At 37.5% G+C, this 20,757-nt stretch overlaps 1 protein-coding gene across 1 annotated transcript in view; it reads right to left on the minus strand.

The window, feature by feature from the left end:
* xkr4 (XK related 4) overlaps positions 1–19,437 on the minus strand; it is a 68,389-nt gene extending 48,952 nt beyond the window's left edge. Inside the window, exon 1 of the mRNA XM_058760833.1 lies at positions 18,250–19,437. Coding sequence (XP_058616816.1) covers positions 18,250–18,941 — 692 coding nt within the window. The 5' untranslated portion in view covers positions 18,942–19,437. The remainder of the gene's footprint in view (positions 1–18,249) is intronic.
* Between the last annotated feature and the right edge of the window lie 1,320 nt (positions 19,438–20,757).

Genomic DNA, 20,757 nt, shown 5'->3' on the forward strand with positions numbered 1-20,757 from the left:
GATATATATTATTGGTGTACTGTAAAATGCTTTATATTTTAATGTATTAATTTAACTTAAAATTACACAACCATCCAAAGGTTTGGGGTTGGTAAGATTTTTTAATGTAATTGAAAGAAGTCACCAAGGCTGCATATATTTGATCAAATATATGCAAAAATACAATAAAAAACTGCGTATTTGATCAAATATATGCAAAAATACAATAAAAAACAGCATTCTTGTTAAAGCACCCCTATTATGGATGTAACACAGCTCTAAGTGAATGAAAACATCCTGCAAGGTTTTAAATCTGAAAGTGCACCGTATATAAAGTTATTGTCTCTCAAAATAAAGAGTTGACTCTGAATCATTGAAACGAGTCGTTTTAAAACGAATCCCAAGCTGTTTCATGAGCGAATCGTTTGGGAGTCGTTGAGCATCTAAGGTAAAAATAAATGCATATTATAAGAAAATGAAAGTGTTTTTGACCTTGCATGCATGTCAACCTGTTGTTGGGGACTCCCAAAACCAAAATGAACCTTTTATAACCCATAATAGGGGCACTTTAATTAATCATATATATATATATATATATATATATATATATATATATATATATATATATATATATATATATGTGTGTGTGTATGTGTGTGTATGTGTGTGTATGTGTATGTGTATGTGTATGTGTATGTGTGTGTGTGTGTGTGTGTGAGATGGCAAAGTTGGATTTACTGCAGCCATTACACCAATTTTCAGAGTCACATGACCCCTCAGAAATCATTCTCATATGCTGATTTGATATTCAGAAAACATTTTTTATTATTATCAAGGTTTAAAACAGTTGTGCTGCTTGATATTTTTGTGAAAACTGCTATATTTTTCAGGATTTTTTGATGAATAGGAAGTTCGGAATTTAAGTAGAAATCTTCTATCTTCTTCTTTTTCTATGGAAGTCAGTGGCTACCAGCAACTGTTTAGTTACAGTCTTGAAAATGTCTTCTTCTGCACTCAACATAAGGAAGGTGAATAAATGATGACAAATTTTTGGGGTGAACTATCCCTTTAAATGAAATGCATGGCGGTTCAGTTGATGGTTCAGTTTTTCTGCCATTGAGCTCTATATCTAGGGTGCAGTCATGGCCTAATGGATAGAGAGTCATACTTGTAACCCAAAGGTTGTGGGTTTGAGTCTCAGGTCTGGCAGGAATTGTCGGTGAATAACCAGTGCTTTCTCCACCCTCAATACCACAACTGAGGTGAGATCCTTGAGCAAGGCACTGAACCCCCAACTGCTCCCTGGCTGCCCACTGCTCTGGGTATGTGTGCACTTGGATGGGCTAAATGCAGAGCACAAATTCTGAGTATGGGTCACCACACGTCACTTCACTTTTTTCATTTCATTCATCAGTTTAGATCGGGACGCGGCAATGGGCAGCCTTTGACAAACTGACAGACAGTGACTCTTGAGAAAAGTCATACCTGCTCTTGAGAGACCTGCTTCCTGCTGCCCTCACTGCTGAATTAAGAAATGCAGTTGATAACCAAGACTAAAGTAAGGTGGAAGAACTCAACACCTCAAAGTTTCTTATTCCACATCTTCACAATTTACTTAAGTACATAATCTTTTTTCAAATGGTCATACTTTCTCAATCTGTCTTATATATATATATATATATATATATCTTTCTCACTCCTACAGTACATACACACATACACCTCGCACCTTTGATGCACAGAGAGAGCTTAATGGAGTGAGTGTCCTGATATTTTTCACTTGATTTCAAGCAACAGATCAAATGAGGAGTGATGGGCCATGGAGAACTGGGCAGAGGGAAACATCCTGATGCTCAATGGACTGATTTTCAGTTACATCACCCAAAATACAGCCACTTCGGTCTCCACAGACACACCTGAGATAAGCAGCTCATTTAAAGACCCCATGAAATCAACTGAAAAGCACAGTTTTCTGTAAAGGAAAGACTAAATTAGTATAAACAAATGTGTAAAAATTTATTTACATTACATTGGCATGTAGATGATTTGAAAGCTAACTGGCATGGACTAAAAGGAGTCAATGGAGCAATTTCATAAATGTGCAAGAAGGTGAGATTATATTTTATTCTAATTTATATTCAGTAAACAAATACGGTATAGTACTGTTCAATAGTTTGGGTCACTAAGATAAAAAAAAATTTATTCAGCATGTATACATTAAATCGTTTAAAAGTAGCATTTCTATTCCAAACAAATGTAATTGAACTTTTTATTCATCAACAAATCCCGGATAAAGGTATAATGGTTTCACAAAAAATATTAAGCGGCACAGCTGTTTTTTTCTAACACTCATAATAATAAGAAATGTTTCTTGAACACCAAATCAGCATATTAGAATTAATTCTGAGGGATCATGTGATACTGAAAATAGTAATTGCAAAAATAAAAAATGTATGGCATTTTAAAAATGTATTAAAATAATAATAAAAAAAATAAAAAAACAGTTAAGTTGTAATAATATTTCACAATATTACTGTTTTCACTCTATGTTTTAACAAATAAATAAACCTTAATGAGCATCTAAAATTAAGAGAATTTTGAGTCCATATAGAAATTTCTGATGTTGGCAAATCTGAGACACACCTTTTCCTTTTTTTTTCTTTCTGAAACTCTAAAAGGTCTTTACATACACAAGATAACTGGGGTCTTTTTCTTAGAAGAAACATCTGAAAAGTTCTCCATCCCAACACCATTACAGCCTATAAAACAAGATAGAGGCACAGATTTTTTACATTTCCGTTCCTAAAAGTCAATCTTATGACTTATTTTCAAAGTTGCTGCTTTAAGATCTGCTCATAGTGAAGACAAAATGGAGTTAAACTGCAAGCTGGCTAAGAAGATAGACACTTTGTTACATTCTGTACATGTTCGGATTTATTCATGCGGTTTAGTGTTGGTGTTTTTCGGTCACTTTAAGCAGTGAGGTAGCGAGGGAGAACACCACACACCACCTGAGCATTACAGACAAGCTGGAATGTGGTAAATAATGCAAGAGGTGGCAGTCAGGTCTCTCACAGCACGCAATGTTAAATATTCATCCAAGGTGGGCAACCCATGCCGAGTCTTGCTCGTATTTATGGCATTAGATGGCTCGTTCCTTAGTCACCAGTGTTCAGCCAAACAAACAGAGCATTTCAATGCAAACATGCACCCGGAGAGCATCTAAACAACGTCCACTTGGGGCGTTATTCTTTTTGCTGAGTCAACAGATGACCTGACAAAAATATGGCGATAAGAAACAGATTATTAATTGAGTAAGATTTAACTTTGGTATCAGCATCTTGATCTTCATCTGATCACCGTCCACAAGCACATTTCTCTAAAAACCCATCCTGAAGTTGAATCTGGATAAAGGAAGGGCACAGAGCGCTTCTTCTCACTTATTTTCAGCTTAAAGCAAAGCAATGGCTCTTAACATCCTGGTGCTGAGCCCCAAACAGCTTTTTTCATTATTATAGGGTTAACAGAGGTCATCTACTTTACCTCCTTCGTAAAGGTACAGTTCCAGAGTGCCATTATCTGCCATTTCTATATCTGAATTGTAGCAATTTCACAGCTTATTAAAAACGGTTTGTTTTAAACTCTAACAATAATTCTTTACCACCCACATACATAATAAGGGAAGACCAGTATATTCAATACAATTTTAAACACAAGTCAATAAGCATTAAAGCACAACAGAGGGTATAAAAGCCTGTAAGCATGCAGAGATGGTTTAAATTGCAGGCACATAATGAGGACCAATTATCATCTAATTTGGATCACACAACACACCTAGTGGAAACAAAAGGGGGGTTTTTGTGGAGATATGCAATATCAGACTTCATATCCATCTACAGAAAATGATACAACTTTCCCACATTAAATATGTCAATAAACCATCTTCCTGAGGAACAGGATGATTAGCTCGGAGCTTATTCAGAGAGTTTGGCATGTATGAAAATACATATTGTTAACACCCTCAGCAACCAGTTAAGGACCATTTCTCAAGAAGGTGAGAACTTTTCTAGAAGCCTTTTGCAGAGCATCAGTCCACTAATGCATCCACTCTAACCCTGTTCTGCATAAATATACATTACAGATGGCATCATTTTGAACTTGTTTGTTTGTTAAATGAGCCATATTCACATTCATAATTACATTTTCCAACATTAATTATAATTGTGCGGGTGTGGGTGTGAGAGAGGACATGCCAGTCGAGGGTGGACTGCAGGGCTGCATCTGGTGAGATGCTTCCTGATGTCTCCTGAGCGCCCAGCTCAGAGAAAACAGGTCATCAGCACTAGCACACAGCACACAACACACTCAGACAATGGCTGCAGGTGGGACCTGTCATGCCCAGCGCTCCAAGCAGATGCATTTGGGGGAAATACAGACCAGATTTATGATCCAGAAATTAGAAAGCAGTTATTTTATCCACCCTGAGAGATGCTGTGGCTCACTTGCATCAGCTTGAGCATTTGGGCCCTCCAACATAGTCATCACTTCTCAGATTATTAAAAGCAAGAATGTATCTTGAGAGATGACACGGATTCTTTCTTTACCGCCCTACAAAGGGAAAAAATCAAAAGGAGCCTACAAAGTACTTTAAAATGTCTCAACCGACAACTGTAGCATTTCATCAATATTTATCAATTGTGACAGGAGACATAACAGCCAACAGGCTTGCACAGAAGTGCCATCAAGACCATTTATGCTAGGGAGTTTTTAACCAAGACATTTAGACTTCCATTTCAAATAAACGCTGTTCTTTTAAACTTTCTATCGATCAAATAATTTAAAAAAGAAGAAAAGAAAGACGGAGAAGTATACCGATTTACACAAAAATATTAAGCAACACAACTGTTTTCAACATTAGTAATAACAAGAAATGTTTCTTGACTACCAAATCTTGTTAGAATGATTTCTCTGAAGGATAATGTGACACTTGAGACCTATTTATAGCAGCAATCAGTATGGATTTTTGATTAATGTATTAGAAGACTATAACGTCAAAGAATAATTTTTTTTGGAATAAAGTAATTATTTTTGTTTTCTTTGCACACAAAAAGTATTCTTGTAGTTTCATAAAATTACAGTTGAACCACTGATGTCACATGGTCTATTTTAACAATGTCCTTACTACCTTTCTGGGCCTTGTCAATGGAGGGTCAGACAGCTCTCAGATTTCATCCAAAAATATCTTAATTTGTGCCCCGTAGATGAACGAAGGTCTTATGGGTTTGGAACAATGTGAGGGTGAGTAATTAATGACAGAATTTTCATTTTTGGGTCAACTATCCCTTTAAGGAGGCTAAATGGATTGCATATGGGTAGTTGACAAATAGGCAGTAAAAAATGCTTTTTTTTTTTTGTAAAATACCTTCTTTAAAAAAGAAATGCATATATGTATGTAGTGTGAAGTCTGATCTTTGAGAAAATATAAAGAGTCACCAGCTTTTTTACATTTTTTTTTTTTTTTACATTTTTACTGAACTGCACCATAAATTTTTCCTATGGCGTGACAGCAAAAATTATATTTAATAATTAATAATACATAAATAGGATGAGAATTTATCTTCTTTGTTAGACACTTATTTTCATATAGTGCTATTTATTGAATATGAAATTATAACTAACATCATTTTTTACCCCATGACTTATTGGACAATTTCAAGACAAACTTTGACAACAAGACAAACTTTGCTGTCATCCGTTCAAAACTGCTGAAAATTATACCATTTTAAGTTTATTTGTATCTCCCCTATTGCAATACTCAACTGATTTTATATATTTTTTTATTTTTTTTTTTTTTTGAGATAAAAACAAATCTGTATCTCTTATGTCTGTCACACCATAGGGACATTATGTCACACTAAAGGACAGAAATGGAAGTTATTAAATAATTTCTATTTAATTTTGAACATGTCAAAGGAGAAAGAAAGTTTAATTTTGATACAAACAATATGAACATGTTTTTTAAACAAAACAAAAAATAATTTATAATCAACAAAATTCAGTCTCTTAGTCAGTATGTTATGCTGTATGTGTGGCACAGCTAAATATGATTGATATTCAAAATATATTCATTAAGAACTATATGTTTACTCTTGTTAAGGCATCATTTTGATTATTTTTACTTTCTGCATTGTTCTCTTAATATCCCCTCCCTTCTGGTGGATCCCTGTTAATTTTCTGTCTATATTTCTGAGTCCTCTCTCTTCCACAAATTTCTCTCCCTCGATTACAGGTGCTGGTCATATAATTAGAATATCATCAAAAAGTTGATTTATTTCACTAATTCCATTCAAAAAGTGAAACTTATATATTATATTCATTCATTACACACAGACTGATATATTTCAAATGTTTATTTCTTTTAATTTTGATGATTAGAGCTTACAGCTCATGAAAGTCAAAAATCACAGTATCTCAAAATATTAGTATTAGTATTAGTATTTACATTTAGCAGACACTTTTATCCAAAGCGACTTACATTGCATTCAAGTTACAGTTTTTACATTTTATCAGCTCTTGCTTTCCCTGGGAATCGAACCCATGCTCTTGGCGTTGCTAGCGCCATGCTCTACTATTTGAGCTACAGGAAAGCTACATATTATATATTTACATTTGAGTTTGAATAAATGACCATCCCTACAGTATAAATTCTGGGTATCTCTTGTTCTTTGAAACCACAATAATGGGGAAGACTGCAGACTTGGCAATGATCCAGAAGACGAACATTGACACCCTCCACAAAGAGGGTAAGTCACAGAAGGTCATTACTGAAAGGTGTGGTTGTTTACAGAGTGCTGTATCAAAGCATATTAAATGCAAAGTTGACTGGAAGGAAGAATTTGGGTAGGAAAAGGTGCACAAGCAACAGGGATGACCGCAAGCTTGAGAATACAGTCAAGCAAAGCCGATTCAAACACTTGGGAGAGCTTCACAAGGAGAGAACTGAAGCTGGAGTCAGTGCATCAAGAGTCACCACGCTCAGACGTCTTCAGGAAAAGGGCTACCAAGCCACTTCTGAACCAGAGACAACGTCAGAAGCATCTTACCTGGGCTGTGGAGAAAAAGAACTGGACTGTTACTCAGTGGTCCAAAGTCCTCTTTTCAGATGAAAGTAAATTTTACATTTTATTTGGAAATCAAGATCCCAGAGTCTGAAGGAAGAGTGGAGAGGTACAGAATCCATGTTGCTTGAAGTCCAGTGTGAAGTTTCCACAGTCAGTGATGATTTGGGCTGCCATGTCATCTGCTGGTGTTGGTCCACTGTGTTTTCTGAAGTCCACAGTCAACGCAGCCATCTACCAGGAAGTTTTAGAGCACTTCATGCTTCCTTCTGTTGACAAGCTTTATGGAGATGCTGATTTCATTTTCCAGCAGGACTTGGCACCTGCCCACACTGCCAAAGGTACCAAAAGCTGGTTCAATGACCATAGTGTTACTGTGCTTGATTGGCCAGCAAACTCTCCTGACCTGAACCCCATAGAGAATCTATGGGGTATTGTCAAGAGGAAGATGAGAGACACCAGACCCAACAATGCAGATGAGCTGAAGGCCACTATCAGAGCAACCTGGGCTCTCATAACACCTGAGCAGTGCCACAGACTGATCGACTCCATGCCACGCCGCATTGCTGCAGTAATTCAGGCAAAAGGAGCCCCAACTAAGTATTGAGTGCTGTACATGCTCATACTTTTCATTTTCATAGTTTTCAGTTGGCCAGGATTTCTAAAAATCCTTTCTTTGTATTGGTCTTAAGTAATATTCTAATATTTTGAGATACTGATTTTTGACTTTCATGAGCTGTAAGCTCTAATCATCAAAATTAAAAGAAATAAACATTTGAAATATATCAGTCTGTATGTAATGAATGAATATAATATACAAGTTTCACTTTTTGAATGGAATTAGTGAAATAAATCAACTTTTTGATGATATTCTAATTAGAGGTCTGCAAGCCCGTCGGGTCCCGACGGGCCCGACACGCCGAGTCCATTCGGGCCGGGCTCGGGCCATTTTTTTTTTTACAGATCGGGCTCGGGTCGGGCTCGGGCTCATTTAGCTTCTCTCCTTTCAACCTGATCTCACAGAATTCCGTGTAATGTTCACGGACTTAATTAACCCCGAATCTGTGGTGGTATCACGGAATCGCCGAAAATTCTGTGATGTGCTCACAGAAGGCATCAGCCGTGGTCCATGCACGGATTCACTGGTTCAACACCAGCGCTGCATCGGACCACGTAAAAAGAGTGACTCCGATGCAGTTATACTTTCACTGGAGTACCTGACCCCACCCCTGCCCTAAACCTACCCAGTTCTGAACAATAATGATGACGATAAATTCCCCAGTATCGCGTCGGCATATTGATGCTAAGGGTTTCCGTGCGTGGAGCACGGCTGATGCTGTCACTGACTTATGCCGAGTTCACACTGCAGGATTTTCAAACTCGTCGGATCGCTGTTGTTTTCACACTGCGTGACTATCTGGGGTAGCATTCAGTCGCTGCTGTGTTCACATTGCACGATGGATCGGCGACAGGAGCTTTCACATTGCACGATTTCACAATAGGAAGAATCGCCGACAACTCTGTCTGATCCGCAAACTACGTTTCACAACAAAACACACGCGAGAAGTGATAAGGAAATAACGCGAGAACCTGCGTGCGTCAGACCGTTGTTCTCGAGCAAGACTGGAAGTATTAAAAAAATATAGCCTGCAAATTGTCTGTGCGCTGATTTCCAGCTACAAAAACAGATTATGCAGGAGGGAGATGCAGGGAACAGGGATTGTGTTCTGCAAAGAGTGGTAAATAATAATTTTGCAGTAACTGTTATGCTGATGTTGCGGCTGCTCAAGCGCTTGTGCTTGTTTCTGTATGATATAATTGTACATTAAAATACTGATATGGTCTATAACTCCTCACTGAACTTCCCTCTGCCCTGTATCTTTGTCTCTCATTGGCTGAAGGTCATCGTGATGTAGTTTTCAGTCAGAAATCATTGCACACAGCGTGATTGTGAATCGCCGACAGCTCCAGATATTTAGCATGCCAAATATTTCGCGGGCGTCGGCGACGTGTCGGCGATTCTCTCAGATCGTGTCTGTGGTAATTCACACTGCGCGATTGTCACTCACGTGAACGAGCTCCGATTTGCCTCCGATGTCGGGCATTTGTCGGCGATTTATCAAAACCTGTCGGCGAGTGAAAAATCGGGCTAAAATCGTGCAGTGTGAACTCGGCATTACATTGGTATCACTTCTGTGAGCCCATCACGGAATTTTTTCTGTGAGCCTATCACGGAATATTTTCGGCGATTCCGTGATGCCATCACAGATTCGGAGGTTAATTAAGTCCGTGAACATTACACGGAATTCTGTGAGATCATGTTGCTCCTTTTATTGTGCCCATATACGCGCAGAGCACACATGGCTAATTAAATACTGATTATATTATAAATATTATACATAGCCTAAGCAATAAGCAACGCATACGCACACATTAGCATACAGGTGACCATGCAGAGCATCAGGAAGAAGTTGGAGCGTGGAGTTACAAAAAGTTCCCAATGCTTCGGGAAAAGCTGCATTTTTGATCAGCCATGCATTTGATGATGATCCACGCCATCTCCTCACTGGATGCGCCTTAGAGAGAAATGCATCTTTAGGGATTTTATTCTGAAGGATAGAATTCTGAAAGAGTTTTTGTTTTCGATTCGAATTATTTCGTTTTAAAGTAGTAATTCAAAGCTTTCTATAGATACTATATTTATCAAGTCAGTGAGGCAAGTAGGCTATATGCTGTGTTTCGGTTTTTCGGAAACGCTCTGCTTGCTCAAAACCGAAACTGCTTTTTTTTTTTTTTTTTAGGAAGGCACGTTTTGTTGATATTGTGAGTGCACACAAATAAAAGCAGACCCTTTACAGTTCCGAACAACGTAGCCTTTTACTCTTACCTTTATGAGCAAAAATGACAGCGTATTTTGAAATGTTTCCAAAGCAAGTGATCGCTCTGGCGCGTCCTGTAAAGCTTCAGCTTCCACTCTCCGCACAAACTACTGGATATGCATCAGTGCACATTTATCTAGCTCAAGCGTTTAAACTAACATTGTGGAGCTGTTTTATAATTATAGATTTAATTTTAGAGAAGTCGTGATGATTTGAGAAAGCTAAATTGATCAAACATAGGCTATGATCAACTCGCTGTCTGCCGCTGGCTGCTCGGTCGTAACTTTAAAAAACAAAAACTTACATTTAACGAATAAAAAAAAATGCTCCAAACGTTTTTCTAAATTAACTTAATAAAATAACGAAACGAATTACAATCACTTTGCCATTTCATACAAAACTGAACTATTTTAATAGCTGAAACAGTAGTAGATAAGCTGTTTTGGGAGAAGGGTGAAAAAAGACGGGCTCGGGTCGGACTCGGGCCGAGAATTCTGATGAGCTGTCGGACACGGGCCGGGCTAGGGCCTAAATTTTAGGCCCGTGTAGGGCTCTAATTCTAATTATATGACCAGCACCTGTATTTCTGTCTCAAAAACAAAGTATCACATTTTGTACTTATTTTCATAACACTTTATAACAGTACAAGTTTTCTGTAAAAAGATCAGAAAATAGTTTAATTAATGTAATTATTGCATTTAAGAACACTGAAAATGATCAAAAAAGATTAAAAAGGAGTTAAATAAATCTTATTTAATTATTTAAAACGCTTTTTAAAGAGACCTTGTCCTCTGGTGTGACTACAGGCGTCACACCGGAGGACATTTTCTGTCACACCATAGGACATTTCAGCCTTTTTCTGTCAATTAATGACCTTGCTATTCCAAGCTAACCTGTCATTAGCGGTAAGAAAGACACATTTGCATAATTTTCCATGATTATGTAGTTTAATTTAAAAAATATATAATTTAGGGGTGTCACACCAAAGGACAACAAAACATAACACTTTTGTAGTGGTTCCAAAAAAGTTAACTATTTGAACAATTCTGAGACGAAAATTTACCATGTGCATGTGTCATGGGCTTCACAGGGAGCTTCAGTAACATGACCATGAATGAGGTCCTTCAACTAATTAAAGTTTTCTCTGGAATTGGCCGATTTAAAATCAGGATATGGTTTCACACCATACTGTAGGACATGGTTTTCAGAGACAAAATGTATCCAGTTCCTATGCTTTCAGAAATATATGGATGAAAAAAATGATTGCCATTTACTAAAATTGACACTTGTACAATTATGCCGGAGGTATTTATTAACATTTTTATGTTTTTCTTTTTCATTTATAAAAGTTGTAATTTATTGAACCATGCTTGAGACAGTCACACCATAGGACAATTTTGAGATTTGGCTCAAAAATTTAAAAAAAAAAAAATGGAGTAACACTGCAGCTTTTATAACAAGAGGTCCATGTAGTACAAAGAAATGTTAACCATTTACTGCATTTTAAATAACGACAATATTAATTATGTTCATTTTTATCTTGTGGGACAGAGAAAATGCCATGTCACGTCAACAACCCATATACAGTCTGTATATGTATATGTGGGGTTTGTTAGCCTAGTCAACTAGTCGGTTACAAAATTTCCATGAGATTTTTTTGAAAATGCAGGGTGACCACTGTCTGACAAGTTGAGGGATTTTTAAAAAAAGTATAGCCTACATACATCATATATGTCATGATATATGTTAGGTTGCGACCTCACACAAACCACTCAAACTACTAAATTCTTGAGACTCAATTTAAAGCCCGAGCAGACCTCACAACAAGAATTTTTCTGCACACAGCCTATATCTGCTGAAAAACTGCAAAGCTACGTAAGACAGCTGTTCTTTATTTCTACTGTTGGAATGAAATGACCCCCTCACATACTCTATTATCCCATTTCTCTGTGGAATTCACATTAATGGCACCCAAATTGAGCTTTGTTTAATGTTTGCATTGTTAGATGGCCCAATGTGTATTATAGTTCAATGAAAATTAGATTCTCAATACAAGATCATAGCTCGGCTGCAAGCAACTATACACAGATCTGATCCATCTTTCCTCTCATGTGAGAGCTGCTTCAAGACACCCTGGAGTAATCTTTGTTCTTAAAGAGGCTTTAACTTTGATACAGCCATGCTAAACAGTTAAAGTCATTCCAGTCATTTCCTTGTAATGCTAAAAGTGTGATAATAAGCTTTTATCTTCTCAAGCTCTATTTACTTAATACAGATGAATATATTTTTGCTGTTTGTTCCCACTACTATACATTTTTTTATTCCTTTTTTTTTTTTTTTGATAAAAGCGTTATTGCATTATTGTGTTTTATTCAGTCATTTAGGAAGTTATAATCGACTGTTTTGATTTACTGTTGCTTTGAGTGTAATTCATGACGAGTGCGATGTGATTAAAAACATCTGATTATTAATGCTCGCCTGACTGGTGTGTTGACATCTTTCAGAGAACGCACTTCACAGACGATCTCAGCTCAACATAAGAGCAGAATTAAATGAGTACTTATGAAATCAGGCACAGTGTTATGCATGCATAAGCATGGCGGCATATTCTGTAAATTCTGGACTGTTTGCACGCATATTCTTTCTTGTAGATACCTGCCATCCTGCTTTTAAATTAGAGGCTATGTTGCCTTCTCTCAATGAGATGTGGCAGACAGTGTGGGTGGGAGCATGGGTGACATGGATGGAGTTAAATAGCAATGGCCTGGCTCAGCTGTACCATTTGTTTGCATTACTATACATAAAATCACACGCATTGGCATAAATCTCCATGTTTAACTTAATATGGTAATTCAGACTGAGAACATTGGAGAGCTGTTGCTTGGAAAGGAGCCTCTTTGTAGGAGAGATAAGGACCCTGTTTTACAGCTTCATAGCACAGTTATTATCTATCATCGGTCACTTTCATCTCGGATCATAATCGATTAAAGGACAATACAGTCTAACACTGTTAATGTTTCTGTATTAAATCAATATGAAAAACCATAATATGTTAGCCGAGTAACTTCAAGGAAGTATCTACACTGAGGCTGGCTGCATGATCTTAAAAAAAAGTTGACATTGTGATACAGAAATTTTCACTTGTTGACTTGAATAAATATATCTGAATAACTATATCTAGAAAAATCTGGGTGTCACTTTGGTTTACTTTTTACAGGAATCAACTCCGTAACCATAAAGTGAACAGATGTTTAAAAAATATATTTTTCTACTTGAGGTTTGACCACTTCAATATCACTATAAAGTTATAATTATTATTTAGATTTTATTGTGATTAAACAAAAAACTGTAATTTTACTTTAAATTTACACAAAAATGACTAAATATTCACTAAATATTTAAATAAATAAATACTTGGGGTGGGCGATATATACCAGTAGACAAGATTAACCAGTACATTTTTGTCAACCGGTAGAGATTTGCGACTATTGTCTCTATCATGGTTACATGCTCACATGATGTTGCTGTCCTACGCAGTCACAAATAAATTATCGTTTGCACACATTTTAAGCACTGTGGTTTATAAACGAGTGATTTTAAGCTGTTGAAACACACTCAGCAAGAGAACTCATTTCGCTATATGCACGTGCTGTCTAAGAGACGGTTTCTGAGCGCTGTCAGAGAGGAGCACGCACAAATGAAGACGGTGCACATAGAGTGCAGGAGAACTAAATTATTTTTGCCAAATTATAGGCCTTGAATGGTTAAATACACACACTTGTATGTGTTAAAATGCTGGTATTTGCAAGTATCCTCAAAAACAGTCATTTAGGTATTAAGTGAAAGGAAACAGCTGAGAAAGAAAACACATTGGATCAGGGCAGATCTTAAAGTGACAGCAGTCTAATATTCCTGCTGTCTGTCATTCATGTTAATCAAACAACAAAATAGAGAACATTTCTCACTGTTCTTGACTTAATCACTTTGGAACTTTAACAAGAATAAATATATATATTTATACATTTGATTATTTTATACAATGTACTGTATGCAGCATTTCTTATTTATTTGTTTAACTGTAGTTTTTTGTCCTATTGATTGTAATTAGTTTCTTATTCTTATTTAATCACTGTTTACTTGTCTTAGTGAGTTTTTTTAGGCCAGTATTAGTTTTTTGTGATATTGACACTGGTGACAAGAATTATGACATTTCTATGTCATATCAAAATTTTTGATATGAAAGACCTTATTTAAAGCAAAAATAACTAGCCTATGTCGTGAAATATATATATATATATATATATATATATATATATACACTGTATATATACATATATATGAAATGCAATTACTCATATCGTGATATAAGATTTTGGTTATATCGCCCACCCCTATTTATGCTTTATTTTCATTAATTTCAAATGGTAAACCACTGAGGTTTTATTTTGATGGGTTGCTGGCAAAAAAATAAAAAAATAATAAAATATGCAGCTGGTTTCAGTTTCAGAATGAAGAACCGCTGAAACACTTCCATAAACTGCATGTGTGCATATATCGCACTTCACTCTGAAACCGGTAGTGCATATATTTATTTAAATATACCACAGCCGGTGCCATTTGGCAATTTGAACTAAGCCATATCGCGATGTTGAAAAAAGAAAAAAAAATGGTGTAGCACATCAATTTCTGCATTTCACAATTAACAAATGGCAAGTCAAATATTGAATTTACCATGAAATGTTGATTGCTAGAAAATTTCTCAATTCATTATAAAAGAAACAGCAAGTAACACACTGAATTAAAAATGGCAAAGCAGAAAGACTGAAATAATATTTTCTTGTAAAACATACTCAAATAACAACCCCAGGCCAAGTAAACCCCTACTGTGCCAATATAAATGCTTCATACTTTATTCAGACCCATATGCATACATATATACAGCATGTAGTCAACAACAAGTGGCATGCACTCAGTGGTTTGGTGCACACTCATTTGCAGTGCAATCATGTAGGTCGCAATCAGCAAGACTCCACATGCATAAACACAGATATAGAATGACTTTCAAAATTATAAGGGGATTAATTTATTACCTGAAATTAAAAATAATTAGCTTGTAAGACATATGATGGAAATATGAGATGTAAGAGTAATTTATGCATAGATATGTATCGTGTAGATATACGGTGGTCTTAAGCTGAAGTCAGAAGATAAGAATTCCATCTTATGCCTAATAAGCCTGACAGCAGTAAATAAAAGAACCTGAATACGCAGAATGTAATTAATAAAACACTGTATTGCATTTTCCTGGTGTCACAAATGCATCAAAATTTCTCTGAAGATGTAAGCTAAAACTGAAAAATCTTGTCTGTCTAGTCTAATTATGGCCTTTTACCATTCATTTTAAAGGACAACAGAAATATCAAACCGATCTCATGGGGAAATGTATCTATTTTGCAAGTTGGCGATTTCATATAAATTTGTACAAAGTAAATCACACGAAAATTTATTATTTTTTAAGAAAAAAAACTAAGCATGAAGGTCCATCCCTAAAACATAACCATCACTGGGGTGTAAACAGATCGTACAAAAAATTATGAATGCGATCATATGAATTGGCTATCAATTTGCTAAAACCTAAAGTATTCACGAATTGCCATGAAATTGTTTTGGAAATACAGGAAATTTTTTAATCAAATCAGGACAGAACAAGACAGCATTGTCATTGAAAAACATATTTGAAAATACACAAAAATAAGGAACTCAAAAGATAATTTTTTAACCTGCAAGCACATTCTTGACCAGATGAGTGTATGCTCATCACAGAAAGGAGATGCATGGGCCATTAAAATTGTGCAAAATACAAAATTATTGTCCTAAAAAAATAAAAATGAAACTTTTTTTAATCAAATGAAAGCACATTACCTACACAGAGTCTAGTTGCTAACTGCTGTTCAAAAATGAAAATATTTTGCATGTAGATTATTTTAAATTGACAGTAAACCAGTTAGTGTGATATGTGGTATGTTAATGTGGCTTTTATTTTAGAACACCAGTTTAATTTACTTAAATTTGTTCATTTTGTACTTCCAAGCACTTTACAAGAAACTATATAATTTTATGCATAATAAATAATCCGACTTTGTCTAAAACATTCTTTTCCACTATTGGAGCAAATTATTATTATAATAAATGTTTTTTTTTTTTTTTTGCAGCGATTCTTAAGAACAACCATAAAACCTTTCAGTGAACAGATCACAAAATAACCTTTTTTTCTTAGTTTTAAGAACATTTCAAAGACTAAAAAACCTTTTTTCCACAATAAAAAACCTTCTGTGTGATGGATGTTAAAGAATCTTTATTTTTAAGAGTGTATGACTACATGCACAGATTTCTCTGTACGGTTAGGTAACTGTACTTTACTGATGTGGAGACTCACAATATACAATCAGATATCCAGTATTCGAATTCTCAGCACCACAATGAAGAGAAAAACAGAACTACGTCAAACAGCCCAGATCGGTACAGGATGGCATGATTCAGCAACAATGCAACAAAAACTTGCTAGTACGTCGACCTGAAATCTATGTATGCATGCAGGTATATTCCTTTGAATTAAAGGTCATATATAAACTCTTGTATACTCTAAACTCGTGTCTAAACTCTTGTGTTTCTCATTCCCATAGTTAGGATTTTCTCTTCACATTACTATGGGAATACATTAATATGTATACATCAATATATGACAACTACACCTAGACCTTCACCTTGCACAATCAAATTCCAACTCTAGCACTCAGCCTGACATATTTCCTTTGTTGAATATCAAAAACTTAACTAGCAAAGCAAACGATTTTTAAATTGCTTTGCTTTGTGAGATGTCCCCAGACTGGTGAACCTTCTGCACAGTGCCACGTGCAGTGCATGTCTCAACAATCCTCCCCCTCTGAGAGCACACAACTGCACAACTGTGTCAGCTTCACTCCCGTCACCATACACCATGTGACACCACCAGGATGACACAAAAAAAATTAAAATAAAGCAGAAATAATGTAAGGAAACGATCTTTCAAATCAGCCATTTCAGAGGAAGCAAAACAATACTAATGTTTTACGAAAATACCCAGGTGAAGTGCTCAAGCGTTCAGAGCACTTTGCAGTAGTTGGGCTGCATTGGTGTGGTTGTGGCCTAGTTTTGTGAAGTGGGCTATTAAGTCATTCCATTCAGCTTTTCCACGAATGGCTTTTATTCAATTAGCAACTCTCGCCGAACAACATTCTTCAAACTCAGAGCTGACTGGACACAAATATGGGAGCTGTAAACCAAAGCAGCTGTACGATAGCATTTGGAAATGCCACATCTGTAAGTAACAACAGCTCCGTGTGATTTCATAAAAAGGCTGATCATAATGTACCTCGTCTATGCAATCACTGCTATGTATCAGACCGCGGCTTTGATGGCCTACTTCCAGTATAGCAATTGCACATCCTTTACTGTTTGGACAGCATCCAAACACAATCCTCAGGGTCAAAGACTTAGAGTAAATGGAATATCACTCTATTGAACACGCTGATCAGAACTCATTCAGACTTCTGAAGACCCTGATGGGCTGACGCTGTGAAACCCAATAGGTTTTCACAATCCCGTTCATTAGCTCTATCACTGATGTAAGCTTTGAGTACAACCATGGGTAAATTAATGTACTGACCTGCAAAGAGAATACAATTCTATGGGTGAGCCAATAACCTCATGCACCGTAAGATGCCACGGGGGAAATATTTGCAACTACTTTTCATACAAGGCGATCAATCGCCCACTAATAGCCTTCAGTTCTCTATGAGGTTCATTCTCAATTACATTAATAATGGATTTGAACGGAACGAGTCAATGAACGTCTATGAACTCTTTAGTCATTCGAGCTTGATTCAATCCAGAAATCTTTTTCATTTTGTACCAAGTACAAATAAAAACACTACAAGTGCCTTTTCTCTTGTTGCAAGATAGACGAGAAGCAATTTTATACCAGATACTCCACGGTTATGAGCTTTACAGTGAAAACAGGATGATAAATTAGCTCTCCAGCCCACACAGTGTGTGTGTGTAGGCCCTAACGTGTCAACCATTGCAAACTCAAGAACATGCTTGGAGTGTGTCATTCAAGCACGCTGCTCTAAACAACATAGGTGCTGCATTTTAAAGAGGACAAGCAGTAAATACCCGACCTCGACTCTTCAAATCACAAGTGCCATTGAAAATAAAGCGCTGCTCGAGCTCACCTCCAGATTTGTCCGAGCTGTAAGATGTGAATGACGGACTGCAACAGCCAGATACAGAGGGAACAGGACGCTGAGCGTGTCTTACTAGTCCGGGCTGCGGTAGCGCTGTTGCTGCTGTTGCTTGTGGTGTTGCTCTTGCTCGCCGTGGACGCCTGTCTTTGAGGCGTAGACGGGTGGGCTCCGACGTCTCCGTGCGAAGCGGAGCAGCTGAGCAGCTTCCCGTCCATGTGGGAGCAGCTCGCCGCGCCGCCACCGCCGCCGCCGCCAGAGCTCTCCTCGGTGCTGAAATCATGGACGAACCAGCGGAAACTGAAGACCTGCACGGAGAACGAGCCGAGCACCACAAAAAACAGCGTAAGCCCGAACCACCAGTAGTCGCGGCGGAGGTAATAGTCGACCGAAAGCCAAATATCAGTGCCCACATCCGCGAAATACACTGACACTGCGGCGAGGATCCACAGAAAGTCCCAGACCGTGTATTTCTGCTGCTCCCTGCTGAGGCGGAGACATGTCGAATTTGAGCCACAGCACCGCGACTCCCCGTTGACGAAGTCCGCCTCTCCGGTTCCAGAATCCGGCTGCGATCCCGGAGCGAGCCCTTGAACCGAACCCGAGTGATCCGAATTCTGCAAAGGCGTAAATGCTACATCGCTCTTCTTCATCTTTAGCACCCCGTCGGATTTCGCGGCCATTGTAGCAGCTTTGTCTTCTCACCGTTTTCGCGTCTTCTCCTGGGCTTCTCTATTCCAGGCGAAGAGACACTGGGCTGGGCGACCTCCTCTTCCGCCAGCTACAGCGCCGCCTGCTCATAACAAAGCAACACTTCCTTTCGGTAGCGGGTACGAACCATATGCTCTCCCGTGGCTCCTACTTAAAACTATGACATCATTGCTTTGCAACTCTTCTTCAGGAGCACATCGTGGTGTTCAATATCCAGCTATTGCAGCACAGCCTTCTGCTAACTCCACAGTCGCGCATAAAAATAATGTCTACGGCAGCGGTGCGTTAAAGAGGCGACCGCTCGGTTGCTATGACATTTGTAAACGTGCAGTTTTGAATTTCACCCTGAACCAAACACGCTGTCCACCGGACGCGAGCGGCGCGTCAAAAGTAAATACGAAGCGTCCGTTGTGGCGGTTTTTCACGCGATGCACAGCTACTGCAGAAACTTTATTATGCTGAAATAAAATTATTTTATTTACAAATATAATATCTGCGTCAACTTTATTCGTGACATTTTCATAGCTTCTGACCGTTAGATCAAACCCAGCATGTGTAGGCTAGTTTCTGGTCTACAAATTTAAATATTAAATTTATTTAAATTTAATATTTAAATAAATGTTATTTATTTAATAAATAAATACAATTTATTATTTTTTTCTTTATTAAGGGAATAATCTTTCTTTATTAATCATATATATATATATGCAGTTAACGATGCTAACATAATATTAATAATCAATTATTATATAATAAGTACATATACCAAGGGGTTTTCCTTCAAGTTTTTCCTTAGTTATCCGTCCATTTTACTGTTACTGAAGTCATCGAGCTCACAGCTGATTGGTCCGTGTTAGTGAACGTAAGATGACGTGTAGCTACCAGAGTTCCACTGAAGACAGACTGAAGCCGTTGCGGTGCGCGATCGGTAACCTGCGTTTGTAACAACGCTTGCAAAAAGACATTGACGCATTTAAATCTAAACAATAACAGTGGACACGTTACATAAGCTAAAAAGATTAAAACGCTTCCATGTTTGATATTTTCAGTAGAAGTACCCGAATATAAGCTTTATTTAACCTTATTAAGCTTAAATTAACCTTTAATAAAACCGTTATCTTCCAAACGCGTCCTGGTCTGGTATAATGGCTAAAGGTTCAGCACCACGGAAAGCTCCTGCTCTCATTTCATTATTGTGGCTCATTGTGCACTATGCAGAAGGTCTGCCATAAACAACAAGCCGCGTCGGAGCTCCATATATCACTAAGGACGCTCCAGTGCCATCGGACGTATTGTGCTGGGTGGGCTAACTGGCGTCATTATTGAATTTATTGGCACCCTTGAGTACGGCGCTGTATTGTCGACACGCCCTCTGCTCGCCGGTTACACATAAAGCGAGTCACTCGCTTTGAAAAACAGCCACTATGACACACACACACACACACACACTGAATGGTGTTAAGATATTGTACTGATTCAAGTCTAACGGGGAGAAAATTAGCATATTACACCAGCTGCTGCTGCCAGGTAAGGATCATATGCATTAATGAGGCACATCGCCCACAAAAATACGTTATAAAAGATAAATCAGCAAGGCTCTGACGTACGCAGCTCTAACACTTTGATAGCCCTGAGCTTATTACGTCTCAGGTTTTAAACTTCACATGCTGTTTGGGATTGGGCATTGAAACAGATGGCGTCAAACCGTCAACATTAAGTGGGCTGCCGTGAATTGACTTCAATAATAGACTTGAGAGATGCAACAGAGATGAAATCTCGCTAATTAAT

The sequence above is a fragment of the Onychostoma macrolepis genome, chromosome 02 (genome assembly GCF_012432095.1).
Source record: "Onychostoma macrolepis isolate SWU-2019 chromosome 02, ASM1243209v1, whole genome shotgun sequence".
NCBI lineage: Eukaryota > Metazoa > Chordata > Actinopteri > Cypriniformes > Cyprinidae > Onychostoma > Onychostoma macrolepis.